Here is a 21,760-nt window from a genome sequence, read left to right on the forward strand (position 1 = left end):
AATCATCTCCCCTTTGGACACACAGGTCTTCCCATGGGTCAATTTAACATAGTAAAGAAACATGAATATAGTCAAACACGGCGGCCCAGAGGACAGCGCCACACACCATCCTAAAAAGCACATCCTGCTTTCTTCCAGACGGCCTCTCCTCCTGTGTGTGTGTGTGCTGTAGATCTGTGAGGGGGAGGGAGGGGCTGAGCTGCAAGGTCAACAGAGGAACTTGTGGGGGGGTACAGCAAACACGAAGGGCACAAACGGGAACAGCGGGTTAGGGAGACACAAGGGGACAGACAAAAACACAGGAACACAGACATTCATCCCCGGAGCCAGGCCTCCCGCCTTGGGCCAAGCCTGTAGCGGCGAGAAAGCTCCGGAGGCTGGAGATGCTGCAGGAGGCGGTTCTCCTCCCGCCTGTTCCGCCCGCTCACCGCCAGGTGCCGCACGGCTGGCAGACGCGCCGGGTGCAGCACGACTTGTCGACCACTTGGGGGACGCACATCTAGCGGATGCGCGTGGTGCAGCGCGACTGTCCGACCACTTGGGGGACGCACACCTGGTGGACGCGCGAGGTGCAGCGCGACTTGTAGCCCGCTTGGAGGCAGCACTACCGTCGGGGGCGCGAGTTGCAGCACGACTTGCATTCCGCTTGGAGGCAGCGCGACCAGCGGGTCTCGCGGCAACCTTCCTCCCGGGTCTGCGGCTCCCTCCTCCGAGAGTGCCGTAAGGGCTTGCCGCCCTATGAGCCTGCTGGCGCTCCCTCTCTGGGAACCCCCCGTAGGAAGCCCCTCCTTTGCTAGGCCAGCCCCCTCTGGAACCGGTATCGGGGGTGGTGTCCATCGCCGGCATCTCCTCCTCGGCCACGCTCCAGTCCATGGACTGTGCGAGGGTCTCACATCAGGAGTGGTCCATGGGCTCCTCCCCACAGGAGTCCCCACTCTCCGACGCGGGCGGACTGTTCGGTCCGCTCCCACCCCCTTTGCATATGGTCGAGAGCGAACTCACCGAGCTAAGACTCTCCCCCTCACTCTCCTCGCTCTGCTCGTCGGTTCCCGACGGGGCTGGGTGCAGTGACGAAGGGGGGCTGAAGTCTTCCTTCTCTTCGCCGTAGTCCGATGGTGGAGGACTGACGTCTTTGAGCACACTGACGGGGGAATACTCCTCCTCGGAGTCCTCTTCCTCGGACTCGTCCTCTGGAGGATTGGCACGTACCATCCCTGCGTAGACGACCAGAAGGTCCTCTGTGCCCTCTCCGGTTTCGGCCAGGGGGTTGGTCTCGCGCGTCATCGCGCGGAGTCCCTCTCTCCACGCCACCTGGAGAAACACCTCCCCTCTCCTCGGCACTCTCAGGAACACGCACAGGAGAGGATGCGCGCTGGGTCTTGTTCCTCCCCTTCCTCGAAACACCGCCGCCCACAGCCATGGGTGGCAGCTCTAGGGACGCGGCGAGGTCTTGGTCCTCCCACATGCGCACCGCTGATTGGCGGAAGTGTTCGGCCACTTCAGCGTCTTCCGACTCCCGAGCCGCGCAGAGCATGTATGCGCAGACCGGGTTCCGCATCATCTCCTGCTCGGAGACGGGGGCTTCGTGGCGCCGGACTGGGGAAGAGCCGTGGTGGCGACGGCTCTTCCTCTTCCCTTTAGGTGCCCTGGTGGCGTATCCAGGCATACCTTTTTTCTTTTGGCTCGTCTTTCTGTAACGCTTGGGTGTGGGAAGCAGGCACCAAGACGATTACGGTGAACAATGAACATTTAATGAGACTACACGAATAAGCTCTGTGCGGAGCGCAAGCAGCACATTAACACACTCACGCTGACACGTAGCTTTAGACAAAGACGAGCACACGACACTGCGCGAACGCACATTAAATAGGTGAATTACACAGACCCACGTGACCTCGAGACAAGGCACAGGTGTAACAAACGAACACGCTCACAAACAACCCACACCCACGGAAGTACAAACATGGACATAACTGCACGCAGACGACATAATGACACGCCCACAGAGAAGGGTCCGGAGCTGTTCCGTGACAAATACGCGACACAATCAGTCTCATATCTCATACTAAACAGAGACACTTCTCCTGACTAGCTGACAGTATAAAGTGCACCAGAGGGGGGAGGGGGGCAAGCAAAAGACAGACAGACAGACTTAACTATTCTAGAGAGACTCTTTCTTTATAGACTGCTTAAAGACGATTGGTTCCATATTTTGGAAACGTAGGCTATATAAAACTTATTTAAATGTAACCTGTTTAAATCAAATCTTAACCTGTTTGGTTCAATCAAATACAAAACTTTTATTCAATAATGTTGTTCATGTAATTCTATGTGCTCTTAACATTTTTATATTGGAATAGATCACTTTAAACTGTATATGTTTCTACACACAACAACGAATATTCTTTAGGCTAAGAATTCTCAACGTTGCTTATACAAAACCACTCAAAAACCACAGAAACATGTGGGGCAGAGGGGTGTCCCATATCCACACTGACTAGTTTAAACTGCTAACTTCATTTTTTATTTCCTAAATCTTAAACCAACGCAATTCGAAGATAGTTCACAAAGACAGGTTACGTCTGCAAAAGTGCGTGTCGTACTGTCTGAAGATACAGATTAGAAAATAAACTTGGTTACGTACAGAGAAATTCACCTTACCTGAAATCATGACATTAGAGAATACTGAATAATGAAATAATACATTGTAGGCCATAAGGTGAAGACGTTTTTCGCTTAATCCTGTTTCCATATATGGGGCACTAAATAATTATTTCTTTAATAAAATGAACTATTGGTGCAGAGCGCAATAGTAAAAGTTCTCCATGTATAATCCTGCAGTTTTTTTATTCGTGTTTTAAATCGGCTATAGTTCCTTCCTCGCGTAGTAGTCTTTTCTTCATGAGTGATACGGATTCGCGGACTTACTTCCCTCTAGACCAATCAGGTGGCTGCATTTTGGAGCTGAAATCCAACATGTCTGCGCCCGTTTGGTCAACACAGAGTAGTGGAGATGAAGAATTTACGACAACACTGTCTTCAAATGTGCTTAAAAGGGTGCAAAACAATGTTATATGCATCTTACATCTTTAAAGAAAGAAGAGGCAATTGCATTTTCATAAACGCGGTGGGACACATTCAGGAATAGCGTCAAACGGTGGCTTGGTTTAAAGGGTGAGAGCCAGAGGACAGCAGAAACATATAAACATTGTATAGAAATGGAGTTTGAGAATATTCCCGAAGATGCTGGTATCACCCCACTAGCTACCGCCATTTTATACACAAAAAGCGCTTGGATGCGACAGAGAAGCAAGTCACCCATTCTTCTGAAGCTCAGGATACGGACAGATGCGAGTCTCTCCATCCCCTGGTCCTTCTACATCTCCCCCAACAAAGACACTTGGGTCCAGGATGGGCTTGTCCTTGTGTTGGTCCTGTGCGTCCTGCATTATGCATAATATGCAAGAAAAAGGACAAGTATCTAACTGTTGGAGGCAAACGCCAGAAGGACCATCTGTCACAGGCACAAACGTTTTCAGCAGGTAAGTAAAAAAATACAGTTATAAAAAATTTATTCATTGCATTAATAACATGTGGAAGCCTAAGAAGTAAAATAATTTATACAAATTAAGCAAAATTATATATATATATATATATATATATATATATATATATATATATATATAATGTGTGTGTGTGTGTGCGTATAAAAGAGAGAGATCTGAAAGGTAGCATATTAAAGAGCACCATTTGCCACTGTTTGTCCCTGTTGTGGAAATGAAATACCTTCTTTCTTTTATTTTTTAAAGGCCAATTGCTGAAAGCTGCCACGATGAAGGAAGACACTAGCATACTTGTTCATATTCAGGACAAAGACTGTGTGTTCCTGGAGGTGTGATACCACAAGTCCTGTTACAGACAGTACACCAGATTCTTGTCAAAGTCCACTGCAGTGACTGGGACCCCAAAAGAAGAACAGTAAGTTGCTATATTTCATATTGCATCAACTAATAATTATCTGCCCTTACACACTGTCCAAATGTCCAAAGACATGGATGTTAGGTAAATTGATTCCCTGACAAATTCTCCCTGAGTGTGTCTGTGTGTCTTCATGTTCAATAAAAAGCAGTTGTCTGAGTGTCTGTGCATGAATGTGTGTGTGCGTGGATGCCCAGTGGTGGATGGTGCTCTGCCACTAGGGTCTGTCCTCTCTCTCCCCTTCCTGCACTCCATTCAGTCCACCAGGGGGCTGTGGATCCCGGATGAGAGTACGCTGTGCGCAATTGGCTGCCGCTTCTCGCCGGTGTGTGATTTGTAGTGTAAGAGTTGTACCTGTGTTAAAATTGTAAAGCGACCTTGAGTATCTAGAAAGGCGCTTTATAAGTTGAACATTCATTCATTCATTCACTGTTTATTTATTTTTTGCAGAAATTAGTCAACTTATGATGCCAGCTACAAGATCTTTTTAAACTTTATTTATTTTTTAAAGGCCAATTGCTGAAAGCTGCCACGATGAAGGAAGACACTGGCATACTTGTTCATATTCAGGACAAAGACTGTGTGTCCCTGGAGGTGCGATACCATAAGTCCTGTTACAGACAGTACACCAGATTTTTGTCAAAGTCCACTGCAGTGACTGGGAACCCAGAAGAAGAACAGTAAGTTGCTATATTTCATATTGCATCAACTAATAATTATCTGCCCTTAGTCACACTGTTTATTTATTTTTTGCAGAAATGAGTCAACCTATGATGCCAGCTACAAGATCTTCTGTGAAAAAGATCCGCCTTAGAATAATTGTAAACCAAGAGATACTTACAATGACCCAGCTAAGAAGGATCTTCATTAATCTGGTGAAGGACCATGAAACACTTGATGCGTCAAACTACAGGTATTTTAAATTTCATAATTATATCATCTTTGCTACTTAAAAAATGTTGTGCATGAATACATTTTTTGTTAATATATTTATATTCACTTCTTTTACTGTTTTTATGTTGCAGGCAGGATAAATTGAAGAGGAGGTTAGCCCATGACTTCCCCCAGCTGGTGTTTTACTCTCCCAGCAAGCGCAACATGTGTCAGATGGTTTTTGTTGAGACTTTATCTGCAGATACATTGCTAGACAGGCTACCTCACCCATTACACACAGGAACAACAACTGAGTCAACAGAGGTAAGACAAACTGAAAGTGACACTGAAAAAAACCCAAATACAACAGCTGGTCAGGAAAAGTCAAGTTTAGGTGCCTCAGTGACTCTACAGAGGACACAAGCACACTTTATAGTGCATCACTGATTTTACAAAAGCTTTTGCGTGACGCTTCTGGGATCACATGCCCATGGCCACCCACATCAGATGAGTTAAATGTAACTGAAGCAAAATCTGTTGTCCCTCTCGAATTGTATAATCTGATTTCCTGGATTGTGTGTGCAACTGAGGAACCAACTCTGGCTAGCTATGTTGATATTCCAGAAGATTTGAACCTAAAAGTGATATCCATTTGTCAAGACATTATGTACCTTGCGTCTAAGGGCCGGATGCAAACACCTAAATCATTGTGTCTTGGTCTAACTGTTCGCCATTTAACAGGTTCGTCACATATTGTATCCCTTCTTAATAGACTAGGACATTGTGCATCATGGGACACAGTTGTTAGTCTAGACACCAGCCTTGCCCAACTTCAGCTAGTAGAAGGCAGAGACAAAATACCAAAAGGATTTTCAAAGAAAACTCCTACAGTACTTGTGTGGGACAACATTGACTTCGGGGAAGAAGTCGTTTAGTGATAAGACTAGGTGAATTTCACACATGCATGTCCTACCTCGGTATTCTTGGAAAACGGTTTGGAGATGCAGGGATGAAAGACATACTCATAGAGTCTGAAACTGTTGCCACAGGATCCATCAATGGGGTGATCAGCGGTCATCACTACAACCGCAGCATGAGGGCACACAAACTTTTGTATGAGAGTCTGCAACGCATTCGATTTAACGCATTCTTAGACTCTTTACCTCCAGAGAAGAAAAATAAGTGTATGGATGTCATCGATCAGATCAGATGTGTATTCCCAAACAGAACAATTAATGTTTTGTGTGAAAATGTGAAACTTGATCAAATGTGTTCAAAGTATGAAGACTTTGTGAAAACACAAAGTGCAGAAAGCCCAACTTATGCCTTCTGGGGTTCATACATTGACATGGTGCAGATACTCCTTCTGTTTGTTAGAGCAACACGAGAATCAAACTGGCAGCTTCACCTGTCAACACTGCACTTGATGATGCCATGGTTTTTTGCCTACGATTGTGTAAATTATGCTAGGTATTTACCTTCATACTGGTTGGAAATGGTTAATTTGCCTCTCACACATCCTTCTTGCCACAGTGAACTCTGTGTCAAAGGCCAGTGGACTGTCCAACGTCAAAGTGTCCATGGATTTGCTTCCATTGCTTGTGACCAGGCTATTGAGCAAACATGCAATAGAGTCTCCAAGAGACAAAAGGTGGTTGGATAGGGATGACACAAAATCAAGCTGCAGTGTATCATAGATTTACATTTACATTTATGGCATTTAGCAGACGCTCTTATCCAGAGCGACTTACAAAAGATAGATAGATAGATAGATAGATAGAGCTTTATTTATCCCTTGGGACGGATCCCTTCAGGAAATTGCATTTTTTCCAGTAGCAGCGTTACAGTACCATAATGTTAACAAGGTAGTATTACAATTTAAAAATATCACTAAAACAAGATTAAGCACACAACATAATAATAATAATAATAATAACAGTAATAATAATAAACATAAACTAAGAAAAAACGGCAATGTATAAAAGGATAAAAGGATGCAATTGCACATAGCCCATTATGAGGTATTGTGATTTGGATGAACTGATTGATTAGATTATGTCATCATATTACACATAGCCCAGTTTATAGCTGATCAGCTGATTCACAAACATTCTCAGTCTACCCATTGGCACATCCACCTATTAACTCCTTCCCCCTCGTTCCCAGAGAGGAGTTGTATAGTTTGATGGCCTGAGGGACAAAAGAGTGTTTGAGTCTATTAGTCCTGCACCTGGGAAGTAGTAGTCTGTCACTAAACAGACTCCTCTGTTGTATGATGACCGTGTGCAATGGGTGACTGGTGTTATCCAGGATGTCCAGTAGTTTGTTCAGTGTCCTTTTTTCTGCTACCGTCACCAGAGAGTCCAGCCTAGTGCCGACAACAGATCCTGCCCGCCTGATCAGTTTTTCTATCCTGGAAGAGTCCTTCTTGGATATACTGCCCCCCCAGCAGACCACGGTGTAGAACAGGACACTGGCCACTACCGTCTGGTAGAAAGTCAGCAGGAGTTTTCTGCATATGTTGAAGGACCGAATCTTCCTGAGAAAATACATCCTGCTCTGTCCCTTTTTGCACAGTTGCTCTGTATTGCAAGACCAGTCCAGTTTATTGTTCAGCCACAAACCCAGGTACTTGTATGATGCAACCATCTCCACCTCATCCCCTCCTACCATGATCGGTCGTGGCTTGGGTCTAGACTTCCCAAAGTCGATGACCAGCTCTTTGGTTTTTGTGGTGTTGAGCTGTAGGTGGTTTGCATTGCACCAGGTTGCAAAATCCTTCACTAGGCTCCTGTACTCCTCCTCCCTGTCATCCCTGATACACCCGACGATGGCTGTGTCATCTGCAAACTTCTGGATGTGACACAGCTCAGAGTTGTACCAGAAGTCAGCAGTGTAGAGGGTGAAGAGAAGAGGGGCCAGCACCGTGCCTTGAGGTGCTCCTATACTGCTGATCACAGTGTCGGACGTGATGTCCACCATCTTGACATACTGTGGCCTGTTAGTGAGGTAGTTGATGATCCAGACAACCAGGCAGGGGTCCACACACATCCTGTTCAGCTTATCCTGGAGTAAAAGAGGCTGAATGGTGTTAAAAGCACTTGAGAAGTCCAGAAAAAGAATCCTCACTGTGTTCTTATTGTCCAGGTGTGAATGTGCTCTGTGTAGTAGGTAGAGGATGGCGTCATCCACGCCAACACCTGCCCGGTAAGCAAACTGCAGTCCATCCTGAGCATGTTGTATCTGGGGACTGAGGAGGCAGAGGAGGAGCCGCTCAAACGTCTTTATAATGTGCGATGTTAGTGCCACAGGACTAAAATCATTCAGTTCACTGGGTCTGTTCTTTTTGGGAACAGGGACTATACATGAAGTTTTCCATACGGTGGGCACTTTTCCCAGCTGCAGGCTGAGATTGAAGACACGTTGTAGCGGTTCACACAGTTCATCAGCACAGTTCTTCAGTACACGAGGTAATACCATGTCAGGTCCAGGCGCTTTTTTGGGGTGGAGCTTCCTTAGTTGTTTCCTGACTTGGTCTGAAGTGATGTTTGCTGAGGTCTGTGTTGTGGTTGTGTTGTGTAGGTGTTGTGTTAAGGTCAGAGTTGAAGTTGCTGTGGTGGGAGGATAGTTGGGGGTGGGGTTGCCTGCTGCAGTATCTGGAGGAGGGTGTGATAATGAAGAGAGGGGAGATGGCTGTAGTGAATGGGGGGTTGAGGAGGACGTGGCCTGGTTAAATCTGTTGAAGAAGATGTTCATCTCATTCACTCTATCCACAGTCCCCTCCCCCGCTCTCGTCTTGGTGTTATGGCCTGTGATGTTTTTGAGACCATTCCATACCTCTCTCATGTTGTTATCTGCAAGCTTCTGCTCAATCTTCCTCCTGTAGCTATCTTTGGCTTCCCTCACACAGTGTTTTAGATCCTTTTGTGCTGCTCTCATCGCCTCCCGGTTCCCGTTTCTAAAGGCAGCTTTTTTTGTGTTGATTGCAGCCTTAACTTTCTGTGTGACCCATGGCTTGTTGTTGGGGTAGCATCGTACGGTTTTTATGGGGGAGACCACATCTGTACAGAAGTTAATATAATCTGTCAGACAGTGTGTCATCGTCTCGATGTCTTCACAGTGAGAATTGAGAAGAACATCCCAGTCTGTGTTACTGTAACAGTCCCTCAGCTCTTCTTCCATTTCTGGGGTCCACTTCCTGGTGGTTCTGGTAGTTGGAGGCAGCCTTTGAACGAGGGGGGTGTACATAGGCTGTGCATGTAGTAGAACGTGGTCCGACTTCCCCAGGGGGGGCAGGGCTGTGACTCTGTATGCCTCTTTTACATTAGCATATAGGAGGTCTATTGTCCTGTTGTTTCTTGTTGGACAGTCCACGTTCTGATAAAATGCAGGCAGTGTAGAGTCCAGAGTAGCATGATTAAAGTCCCCAGAAATTAAGATAAATGCATCAGGGTGCTGTGTCTGTAATTTTGCAGTCGCTAAGTGAATGTGCTCACATGCTGCGGCTGCATCCGCCCTCGGTGGAATGTAAACACAGAGAGCGATCACATGACTGTATTCTCGTGGAACATAGTAGGGCCGGCAGCTAACAGCTAGTAACTCCAGATCCAAACAGCATAAGACTATCTTTACAGATATATGACCGGGGTGACACCAGCGATTGTTAACATAGATGATCAACCACCCACCTTTGCTTTTCCCGCATGATTTTTTGTCTCTGTCCGCTCTCACAGCAGTGAAGCCAAGCAGGTCCACGTTAGCATCCGGTATTAGCTCAATTAGCCATGACTCCGTAAAGATAAGCAAGCTGCACTCACGGTAAATCCGCTGATTGATTAGTGCGGACAGCTCATCAACCTTATTAGGTAGCGAGTTCACATTCCCCATGATAACGGAGGGAATAGGTGGTTTGTAGCGCCTCCGATTGTCGGATAGCCTAGCCTTTAGCTTAGCACCGGCCTTGCTTCCTCGGGCTCTCCTCCTTAGCTCCTCCGGAATGGGATGTCGGTTTCCGCATCGCCCCATTGTTCTCAATCCCAGCAGTTCCTCTCTCGAATAATTGAGAAATATAGCTCCAGGCTGCTCATTAGTATTAAAAATATCCATAGGATATGAGTACAAACACACTATATCTCCGTGAGAAAGAGTAAACATAAGAAAAGCAAAGTAAAAAGAACTATTAAGCTAAGTACTACGGAGCTACTGGAGAGGCTGCCGTCTCACACAGCGCCAAGACGGAAGGATATCGCTGGATATTGTCGCAACATGAAAGAGCTGCCATAGCAAGACAGTGTGAGTCAATGGCAGGTAAATCTCCTGAAATACGGAAACGAAAAGACCTTGACGCCACAAGAATTCGAGCTGATGAAAAGGCTGTGACCAGAATCATATCCACCCTAGATTCCATGCTGAACCCTTTTGACACACACCAAGATGGCATTGTGTGCCTCAGCTCTAGAGCAGTTGCAACTAAAGAAATCCAGAAGGATTTGCTGGCAGCTCTGGAAATAGGAGAGAATGCTGTCAATACGTTTATGTGCCAAAGGCTGTTAACGCAATCAGTTGACATATTTGCTCCCATTAAAGCACAAAAACTGAAGACTTTTAGTGATCAGGCAAAGACAAAGAAAAAATATGCTGCAGGTAAAGAAGTGATTCTGCATGCTGACAAAAAACTATTCTCCAGACTACTCATCATCGGTCAAAGTAGAAAGATAGACCTGAGAGAAATTCTGTCCTACTCCTTGGGAATGGTTTCATACCCTTTAGCCAGTTCTGATGGTTCACTTGCTAAAACAAACAAATCTGCTCTTCTGGATTTATTGGAGACCAAAGGTGGGGACTGCTTAGTTGACAAAGTTCCAGCAAATGGAGCTATTCTCTTTGATGGCATGGCAGTCATTCAAGCCATTCGGTCTGTACCGAGTACATTTGGAGAGCTTGGTGAGACCATACTACAGTATATGATCAAGCTTGCTCTGAAGCACAAGTGTACACGGATTGACTTTGTGATTGACCGGTATCCTGAAATTAGTATAAAAAATCTGGAAAGATCACGTAGAGCTGGTGGTGGTACACAACAGGTGCAAATTTATGGACGGGACCAGAGAACACCAACACAGTGGAAGAAATTTCTGTCGGATGGAACAAACAAAGAGCCACTGGCAGAATTTCTCTGTGTCGTATGGCAAGATGCTGATCTCACCAAGGTGGGCAAAGACTTAACCTTGTACATTGCTCATGGAGAACTGTGTCACTGTGTGACTGTAACAAACGGTATGCAAATGTTTAATGCTGTTGAGGATCTGACATGTGATCATGAGGAGTGTGACACCAGGTTGTTTTTACATGCAGAACATGCTGCACAGGAACATAAGACTGTAGTCATCAAGAGCCCTGATACTGATGTGGCAGTAATTGCTGTAAGTTTGCAAAGAGCTTTACCTTGTAAGTTGTATTTTTTGACTGGATTTACCAACAGAACAAAAATCATTGACATAGCCAAGGTGTCATCAGCTCTTGGCACCCGTGTGTGTTCAGCGCTTATTGGGATCCATACATTCTCAGGATGTGACTCTACAAGTGCCTTTCAGGGCAAGGGCAAAAGAAAGACATTTTCTCTTGCCTCAGAGAAAAAGGAATACCTGACTGCATTTACAGATTTGGGCAGTAGTTTTAACCTGGATCAGTCGACCTTTGATCTGCTTTGCAAATATGTGTGCCAACTGTATGGTCAGACATTCTTGGCAGATGTGAACGATGCCAGATACAAAACATTCTGCATGTCAACCTCAGCTTTGCCAGAACTATCCATGCCACCAACAAGTGATGCCCTGTATCAGCACTGCAAAAGGACAAACTACCAAGCAGCAATAATGAGACACCCATTGGCAATGGATGGCACCTTGAGGATGGAGAGTTAACGGTGACCTGGATGACTAATGGCGCATTTCCACTAGGGCCTGCTTGACGCGGTACGGTTTGATACGGGTCGGTTTGTGAGTGTTTCCATTAGTACCAGTTCCCTGTGAGCCGGCCCCTTTGGGTACTTTTTTCGTACCGACTCGCTTGAGGTTCTAACCGTTCCGAAGCGGTACTGTTCTGTGACGTGGAGGAACAGCATGACACTGATTGGCCAGGGAGTGTCGTCACAGGTTGCGTCAGGAGAGCGACTCCTCCGCTATCCACTACCGACTCCTCAGCCATTTTTAAAACCCGAGGAGAGAAGAATGGAGGATCACAAGAATGTTCCCTGGTCAAACGCCGAGGTACAGACCTTTCTGCAAATAATAGGCGATCAAAAAATCCAGGGCGAACTGGACGGGGCCACTAGAAACGTAAAAGTTTTTAGTGAGGTTTCCGCGCTAATGGCCACTCATGGCTACCAGCGGTCCGTTATACAGTGTCGGTCCAAGCTTAAAAAGCTCAAAAGTGACTACCGGGGGGTGAAGGATCACAATGCACGCAGCGGTGCAAACCGCAAAGATTGGAAGTGGTTCCAGCAGATGGATGCTATATACGGTCACCGGCCAGCCAGCAACGGCAGAGAAAACGTGCTGGACACGGCGATGTCGGTGCTGGAGGCCACGGAGAATGGTGAGTGTATTGTGATTTATGTTTTACTACTAGGCTCACAAAAGATGTAATATGAACGTAATATGAACGCATCTATTGTAAACGCAGGAATTTAGAGCTGTGTTTGTAGTAAATGTTACCACCACAGTCACTACTGTACAATAGCTAGCTCTTGGCCACAGCGTGGAGCCTAGCTAGTTGCTAGTTAGCTGTAGCCATTAACAAAGCATGAGCAGTGATGACGTGCTACACATTTTGTGCAGTTACGCTATATTGTTGTTGCTTTCACGGGAATGCTTGTGTTTAATATTTGTTATTTTTTACGCTCAAGATTCCCCTTCCACTGACGAGGCGAGCGCCTCTTTGGAACCTCCCGCCTCCCCCGCATCATCCGTGTCATACACGGAACCAGCGCTCTCTACACCGTCTGGATCTCAAACGCCTGTCCGTCGGCCCAACACAGGTGAGGAGCACAAAAAAAAACATGTGAAGCACTGGAGTAGCACGAGTACCGAGTGCATTTCAGTTTTACTAATCAACTCCCATTACCCTTTTTTGTCTAGGCAAGCGAAAAAGGACCCAGACTGACCTAGATATCTGTGCACATCTCCAGGAGATGCATGCGCAGGATGTGCGGATGCATGAACAGATTCATGAGCAGCGCGAGGAGCACATCCAGCTGCTGCTCCGTGATTCTCGCGGGGCCCGTGAACAAGAAGCCGAGCTGAGGAGAGCGGAGCTGGCGGAAAATGCTTCATTCAACCGGGCTTTCCTCGGGGTGTTTGGTGAACTTGTAAAAACATTGCGAGACAGACACCAGTGAAAACATTTTAACAGTTTTTTTTGGGTAATTTGCTTTTTTGCACTTTTTAAAACTTTTTTCTTACTATATTTACATATTTTGTAAATATCAACATTAATATATTTCTTAATAAAGTTTTATTTCATTTGATTGTATGACTGATGCTTTTTATGCCGGGTGTGTTCATTGTCTTAACAAACAATCCGCAGCAGATAATGAGTTTGACAATCACAGCTTTATTGCTTTGTGTACATGAAACAGGCAAGGGCAACAATTTAACTGTTATGACAGATATATTGCATCAGTGCATTGCGAGCATCTCTACCATCACACTCCTCCACACCCTCTGCCATTGCTGCCACTGGCTGCTGTGCAGCAGTAGCTGACACATCCCATGTAGTGTCATATGTCTCTCCATAACTTTCACACAAATTATGCAGAGCGCAGCATACCAACACCATTGATTTCACAAGTTGAATCTCACAGTCATTCCTTTTCAGAAGGCAGCGCCATCTACCCTTAAGTCTGCCAAAAGCATTCTCAACAACAACACGTGTGCGACTGATATGTTGATTGAAGATCTGCTGCTCTTTTGTGAGGTTTCCGGTGTCCTGAAATGGCTTCAAAAGCCACTTTTGTAAGGGGTAGGCAGAGTCTCCAAGGATGTAATAGCCAGCGGGCATGGCACTGGTTGTCCTAACACCTGCTGGAAATAGATTTCCCCGGGTGGCCAACTCCCACAGCATGGACAGTCTCAGCACTCGAGCATCATGCATACTCCCGGGCATTCCAGCCATTACATTCCAGAAGAGGCCCTTTCCGTCGACTACACCTTGGAGGATTATTGAGTGCCAGCCTTTGTGGTTGAAGTAGTCGGTGTGACACAGTCGCGGGGCAATGATGGGTATGTGGGAGCCATCAATAGCACCCACGCAATGTGGGAGTCCCCATCTAGTCTGTATGTACTCCGCCATATCCCTGAATCGCCGTTCGTCTGGATAACGAATCTGCTCAGGTACCAGTAGTGTCTCTGCTGCAGCACAGAAATCCTGCACACACCTGCACGCAGTTGTAGTGCTGACTCCAAACAGATGGCCTATGCTTCTGTACTCCGAGCTTCCACAGTGCTATTGCCACTCTTTTGTGTACAGGCACACACTCTCGAAAAGTTGTGTCTTGTCGCTCCAGGGCTGGACGCAATTTGTTGCTGAGGGAGTCGAACGCGTCTCGGGACATCCTGAAGTTCTGTAGCCACTGTGTGCACGCGAACTCAGGAACAATAACGTCCCACCACTGAGACGCTCGTCGGAATGTCCACACTGAGCGTTTGCGACAGCCATTAGCCAACAACAAAGCCATCTGAAACGCACACACACAGAATTTTTACTGCGTTAGCTTTACACACTTTGCACATTTATTTCGGGTAGAAAGACCGATGTCGACTAGCGTTAGCTTAGCTTACCAGCCTATGTCTTTTTCTCCTTCTCCTGTTGTCCTCAGCCTGATACTGCTGTATGGTCACAAGAAGTCTCCGCTCCTTTTCTTGTGTTGTGCGTCTCGCTAACTGAAGCCTTCTCTTGCTCGCTTCATTTGCACGTTTCCAGAATAAAAGCCATAGCCCTAGCACAAGGTACACGAGTCCTTCCATCGCCATCTCGTCCATTGTTGTACGGTGTTCTGGTCGCATACAAATGATGTCACGACACTACAACCCGCGCGCCAACAGCGACTCCACCCACATTGTGGTGGTCCACCATTGTAATGGAAACACAACGCGACCGTACCGTTCCGTTGCGAATCGACCCGTATCGAACCGTACCGCGCCAAGCAGGCCCTAGTGGAAATGCGCCATAAAACCCCTGCCCCTGAAAGTGTGTTGCATGTAGTTCACTGCAGTTGTAAGCAGGGCAAATTTGAGAGAGGGAGATGTTCCTGTATGTCTGCCAGCCTGTGTTGTACAGATTTATGTAGATGCCAAAATTGTGGAAATAGTTTAAAAGAAACAGAGCACATTGCTCCATGGGATGATGACTCTGATGACAGTGAAATGGATGAATAATAGTAATGAGTAAGAAAAGATCTTTGGACTTTTTTTGGGGTGGTTAAAGTGTTGTATTTGGGATCGAGGGACAGTAATGTATTCAATGCTAGAATGAACCATGCTGTGACCTTAAGACACCATTCTGTACTGTGTATAAACATATTTGTAGCTGTATATTGCATTTATTGTAGTGTTTATTATTTTATTCATTATTTAAAACAAAAGGGGGTGCAGTAACGTTTTGATTTATTTCAGCCACCATTGACCAAAGTCTGTACTTTTTTTTGCTGTCTGTGATTACACAGTATCTACTGAAAAGTGATATATAAAACACCAGTGTAAACAACATCATATTGTGTTTATGCTTTATTTTGTGTGGTGTCAATTTCTGAAGTTTAAGAAAGAAATCTGCAAATTTACAATATTCCATAATGTAAATTCACACTTGAGTGTACTAAAGCATTAATACTTCTCTTATATGTTTAGGTACATGTATAGATCAGTTTGAGATATATTTTAGGTTGTGAAAATGGAGATGAATTAAGTTACAAGCAAAACCAGCAGCATAGAAATTTTGTTTTTTTTTATTCACATATATATTCATTTAGGCACTGTGACAAAAAACTGCAGGATATTTTACGGAGAACTTTTAACTCAAGGTCAATAAGGGTATTGTCTTTTCAAAAACACTTTTAAAAAGTAGTGCCCAGACGTGGGAACGAAAATCACTTTCTATGCACTTTTTGTTGGTTCACATTATGGCCTATATGTATATATATGAAATACAAATGTACAGTCATGACCAAAAGTTTTGCGAATGACACAAATATTATATTTTCACATAGTACAGTTGGCATGAGACAAGACTGGTGGTAGCGCTCACCTCGTCTTCTCTGAACAAGCTGTTTTCCAAATGTCCCAAACAATCGGAAAGGGGATTCATCAGAGAAAATGACTTTACCCCAGTCCTCAGCAGTCCACTCCCTGTACCGTCTGCAGAATATCAGTCTGTCCCTGATGTTTTTTCTGGAGAGAAGTGGCTTCTTTGCTGCCTTCCTTGAGACCAGGCCTTGCTCCAAGAGTCTCCGCCTCACAGTGCGTGCAGATGGACACACACCTGCCTGCTGCCATTCCTGAGCAAGCTCTGCACTGCTGGTAGCCCGATCCCGCAGCTGAAACACATTTAAGAGACGGTCCTGGTGCTTGCTGGTCTATCTTGGGCGCCCTGGAGCTTTTTTGGCAACAATGGAACCTCTCTCCTTGAAGTTCTTGATGATGTGATAGATTGTTGACTGAGGTGCAATCTTTCTAGCTGTGACACTCTTCCCTGTTAGGCCATTTTTGTGCAGTGCAATGATGACTGCATGTGTTTCTTTAGAGATGACCATGGTTAACAGAAGAGAAACAATGATGCCAAGCACCGGCCTCCTTTTAAAGTGTCCAGTGGTGTCATTCTTACTTAATCAAGACAGATTGATCTCCAGCCCTGTCCTCATCAACACCCACACCTGTGTTAATGGAGCAATCACTGAAACGATGTTAGCTGGTCCTTTTAAGGCAGGGCTGCAATGAAGTTGAAATGTGTTTTGGGGGATAAAGTTCATTTTCTAGGCAAATATTTACTTTGCAATTAATTGCTGTTAAGCTGATCACTCTTTATAACATTCTGGAGTATATGCAAATTGCCATTATAAAAACTGAAGCAGTAGACTTTGTAAAAATTAATATTTGTATCATTCTCAAAACTTTTGGCAATGACGTTCACGTTTGTTTTCCGCTCTGTGTCTGTGCGCCCCCTAGTGTTCGCACGGAAACTACGTCATAGATGTGGCCAAATGAGATGAGACGAAAACGAAAGTAAACGCCAAATAAAAATCACCTTATGAACGCACGTCTGGGACATACGACGGTGAGTTTATTAACACTTACAGAAATGTTTCAAATGTTACATTATGTACAAAATATACTGTTTTAATGTTCTAACGATAAAGGACGTAATCCAGTCTGAATCTGTACGAAACGATCTGTGACAAAACGGCGAACTTTTTGAACTTCAGTCACTCCGGAAACGTAGATTACTGACACGGAGAAGGTGATAGCGCATGTCGTATTTAACATTGTTCAGGAGAATCTGTATTTAAGGATCATCGTCAAAGAGTCACTGTAGTTAGAGATACTTATGATACCTAAATATAACTATTTAGATACAAGTTTAAAATTAAATATGGATTCGAATATTATTTAGCATTTTTCATGAGAGGCCACTGTATAGTCACTGATACTGTCACACTGGAAGAACTCTTTGCCTTTAAATCACATTTTTATTTGTTCTAAGCTAGACGATCTTAGGCGGAAGATTGGTAAAAAAAAAAAAAAACATCGTCAATATTCATTAATATAAGTTGCCAAAAGATGGCGCTAAAGTAGCGTGTAATTGCATTTAAGTGTTTAGCAAGCGTTCACGTATATGTAGAATACTGTATATAACAGTTATAACAGAATACTGTATATAACATATCTGTTAAAATGTCCTTTTCCAGTGTGTCCAGTGTTACTGGGATTGTGTTTAGGGGCGGAGTCACACTGCCGTGACATCAGGTTCATTATAATCAGTGTTTCAGTGTCCTGTTCCTCCTCTTTATGATGAACTGTTGACAGGGAGCAGAGAGCAGCATCTCCAGTGTCCAGCTGTGTGTGTGTGAAGAGGAACAACTCCATGATGGAGACTCATAACTCCAGCAGTGGAGGAGGAACCTCTGACCCAAAGTGAGGAGCTTTACATCAGCACTTAATCTGAGGAAACAGGAAGAGGGAATATTCAGGATAAATGAGATGTAGTGAAGGATGTAATTACTCAACACTTTCCTCATCTTCATCAGGGTGAAGAGAGCAGCGTCTCCAGTACCCAGCTGTGTGTTAATGAAGAGTGAATCATCTCCAGTACCCAGCTGTGTGTTAATGAAGAGTGAATCATCTCCAGTACCCAGCTGTGTGTTAATGAAGAGTGAATCATCTCCAGTACCCAGCTGTGTGTTAATGAAGAGTGAATCATCTCCAGTACCCAGCTGTGTGTTAATGAAGAGTGAATCATCTCCAGTACCCAGCTGTGTGTCTATGAAGAGTGACTGGTCCATGATTGAGCCTCCTGCCTTCAGTAGTGGACCTGTGACCCCTGACCCACAGTGAGTGACACATTACACACAGAGATTCTTTAATCAGACTGAAAGTATTTTAAGTCTTCATTCTCCACATTTTCCTCTCTCTCTCCCTCCTCAGTTCTTGCCTTTGTGTGGAGGGAGTAAATATTTGTGGTTCCTTAGTCCCACATTAAAGCCAGTACCACTGAATTATCCTTAAACAAACAAGGAACAGAGTAATAATAAAATAAAGAAGACAGTCTCCAAGATCACTTGATGAGAATGACAGGTCCCACTTTATTGTAGATCAACGTTGGTGTACAGTTGAGTCTCTCCCAACATGAAAGTCTCCAGTGCTCAGAGGAGCCCTAATGTTTATTCATACTGTAACGCGTCGCCTCCGAACACGGTGGTGACGCGCTGGTTTTAACGTAATGTGGATTCAAGTGCAAACCTAAAACTAAACGCCAAAAAACAGCCAACGGAAACCTCCGCGATCGCGGGAAAACGAAAACAAAAACCCCGAAGGGATGACAGCAGAACGACACGGAGGAATCTCGACGTGCGAATAAACCAGGTAAGTAAACAAACAAAAAACACGCGGAAAAGAAGTCAACGCGTCACTGAAGAGAAACGGGAAAAAAAACAAAAACTACACGGAGGACTGCTCAACGTGTCACACGGGGAAAAAATAAGAAACGAGAGAAAGAAAAGATGAGACTTAGGTAACAAGACCTAAAGCCTCTACCTGGTACCTGTCAGTCTGTCTACCAGAACACTGGAAGACAAACCGACGCAGAAACAGTGAGAGAGACAAACAGAAAACGAGAGAGACCAACCTGAGAACACTCAGGGGTGAAACGAGAAAAGTAATCACTGCACGAGGGCAAGAGATACTGGCTTAGGCTGCGAGTGAAAAACTAACAACTTCAGCAATGAGTTGCTGAAGTCGCTCGTATTAAATAGGCTGCTTACAGCTGCAAACTATTGGGCTTGATTGCCCCTGGTTCTAGCTCGCGTGCTCCGCCTAGTGGCAGCAGGAGGCACGTGCCTGGGTCGAACCCTGACACATACGGTATATTCTGTAACGAGGTGACATGCAGCAGACACAGGAGGTGGTGCTGGGTCGACTTTAATGTCCATTTCCATCATAGACACAGCACAGCTCAAAGCTGTTAAATGCAGTTTAAATGCAAGGTATCAGAGGAGCGGATAGCACTCTGAACTCTGAAGAGAGTCACTCAATCTTGACCTTTAACGGATAAAGAGGGCGACTGGAAATGAGTGACAGGTGCAGAAATGAAGAGAACTGATCAGTAGGCGGGGCTTGTGATCTATGGAGTGAACGGGAGGTGGAGTGATGTGAAGTGAGTGGATCCCCTGAGGAGCCGGACCGGCCAACTGTGACATATTCTAATCAGATACACATTGCCCCTCCTACTCTATTTAAATATCTGCTTTAGATTCTTCCACCATAATGTCCAATCATCATGACTAGCTCTGTGTCTATGAAGAGTAACATGTCCAAGGATCAGCCTCTTAACTTTAGCAGTGGACCTGTGACCTCTGACCTACAGTGAGTGATACATTAGTGACAGTTTTTTAACAAAACATTCACTTCTAAATATGTATTTATTGAAGTCAACGGTAAAGCTGTGTATTTAGTTTGTGGAGAACAGGATTACAATTTGAATCACCATTACGAGAGTAAACACGATGAGAAATACAAGAACTAGACTGATTCAGAACTGCAAGTTTTTTCTAATAAAGTGTCTAGTGTGTACCGGTACAAGGTGTTTCTAATAAAGTGTCTAGTGTGTACCGGTACAAGGTGTTTCTAATAAAGTGTCTCGTGTGTACCGGTACAAGGTGTTTCTAATAAAGTGTCTAGTGTGTACCGGTACAAGGTGTTTCTAATAAAGTGAGGCACTATTCACATAAACATTATTCTACATCACCAGAGTTAAAGTCAGGTGCAGGTTCTCTGTGTTTGTTCTACTGTCACTACAGCATTTGGGTTCAGTGTCCCTCAGTCTGGGAGCCCAGTGAACCGTGACATGTTCAGATGTGTTGGGTTATTCCACATGTATCACATCATCATTATCATCATCATCATGTACCCGAATATAACATGTATTCATGAATGTAACATGTAGTCATGAATGTAACATATATATGAATTCATGTCTATAAAATGTAGATTTTGCATTAAAGTTGTTATTCTGTTTGTCCACAGTGCCAAAAAGAAACCTGTAAATATTTGTAAAGACAAACTGGAGTCAGTATTCAAGGTGTGTATTTGTGTGTGTGTGTGGGTGTGTGTGTGTGGGTGTGTGTGTGTGTGTGTGTGTGTGTGTGTGTGTAGGGTGTCATGCTGAGCTCCACCCTCTCCTGTCAATCTGTCTGTTTGGTCCCTCTAGCCCCGCCCAGCCTTTCCCTGTTTATACTTCCCAAGTGTTTTTAATGTCTGTCTGTCCCTCCTTCCATTCAGTAACTCCGCCCTGTGATTATCAGTCCCACCTCTTCACAGTTGACTTCTCTTGTTAGTCTGTCCTATTTAATCTCTGTCCCTTCTCTTGTTAGTCTGTCCTATTTAATCTCTGTCCCTTCTCTTGTTAGTCTGTCCTATTTAATCTCTGTCCCTTCTCTTGTTAGTCTGTCCTATTTAAGCTCTGTTGATTCTCTTGTTCTGTGGTGGTTCTTGTATTGGGAGATATTGTATTATTTTCTGTCTTGCTTGAGCTCTGTGGTTGTATTCTGTGTATGTGGATTGTGTTTATTGTGTGTGGGAGAAGGTTCTTATCATTAGTGTTTACATCACAGATCATTTATAAAACTTTATAAAACTACCTAAAATTGAAACTTTATATTCATTATATTATAATAAATTATATATAATAGACTAAACTTTTGTAATAAACCATAATGTCCACAGGACCACCCAGTCCCACTCAGTTCAGTCCTCTCTTGTGTTTAATGGATTATCCTGTGTTATAATCATCTGTCTGTAACACTGTAGTTTTACTGATACTGTTTATTCAGGAGCTGGAGCACAAAATCATCTCTCTGGTGAAAAATGAGCTGAAGAGATTCAAGAATCTACTGAGTCCAGATTACCCAGCATGCACTGAGAGACAGGTGGAGGATGAGGAGGATCAGAGCAGTGTCAGAGAGGGGGCGATGAACATCACACTGCACGTCCTGAGGAACATGAACCAGACAGACCTCGCCAACACACTAGAGACCAGTAAGAGCTCTGGGTCATGACATCATAACATCACTTTATTACTTCAGAGGGAGGACACTGTTGGTGAATCTCAGTTCACAATGAGGATCTTAAATCAGTGTTGGTCT

The 21,760-nt window shown here is 44.6% G+C and overlaps 1 protein-coding gene across 1 annotated transcript in view; it reads left to right on the forward strand.

The window, feature by feature from the left end:
- The first annotated feature begins 2,727 nt into the window (after positions 1–2,727).
- Positions 2,728–21,760, forward strand: part of LOC143497854 (NACHT, LRR and PYD domains-containing protein 3-like) — a 33,596-nt gene continuing 14,563 nt past the window's right edge. The window contains exons 1-11 of the mRNA XM_076993462.1: positions 2,728–3,542; positions 3,810–3,978; positions 4,176–4,303; positions 4,490–4,658; positions 4,735–4,891; positions 5,004–5,175; positions 17,070–17,178; positions 17,928–18,035; positions 18,149–18,451; positions 20,643–20,697; positions 21,449–21,653. Of these exons, the coding sequence (XP_076849577.1) occupies positions 17,986–18,035; positions 18,149–18,451; positions 20,643–20,697; positions 21,449–21,653 (613 nt within the window). The 5' untranslated portion in view covers positions 2,728–3,542; positions 3,810–3,978; positions 4,176–4,303; ... (3 more) ...; positions 17,070–17,178; positions 17,928–17,985. The remainder of the gene's footprint in view (positions 3,543–3,809; positions 3,979–4,175; positions 4,304–4,489; positions 4,659–4,734; positions 4,892–5,003; positions 5,176–17,069; positions 17,179–17,927; positions 18,036–18,148; positions 18,452–20,642; positions 20,698–21,448; positions 21,654–21,760) is intronic.

Source organism: Brachyhypopomus gauderio, unplaced genomic scaffold, assembly GCF_052324685.1.
Source record: "Brachyhypopomus gauderio isolate BG-103 unplaced genomic scaffold, BGAUD_0.2 sc113, whole genome shotgun sequence".
In the NCBI taxonomy this organism is placed as follows: Eukaryota; Metazoa; Chordata; class Actinopteri; order Gymnotiformes; family Hypopomidae; genus Brachyhypopomus; species Brachyhypopomus gauderio.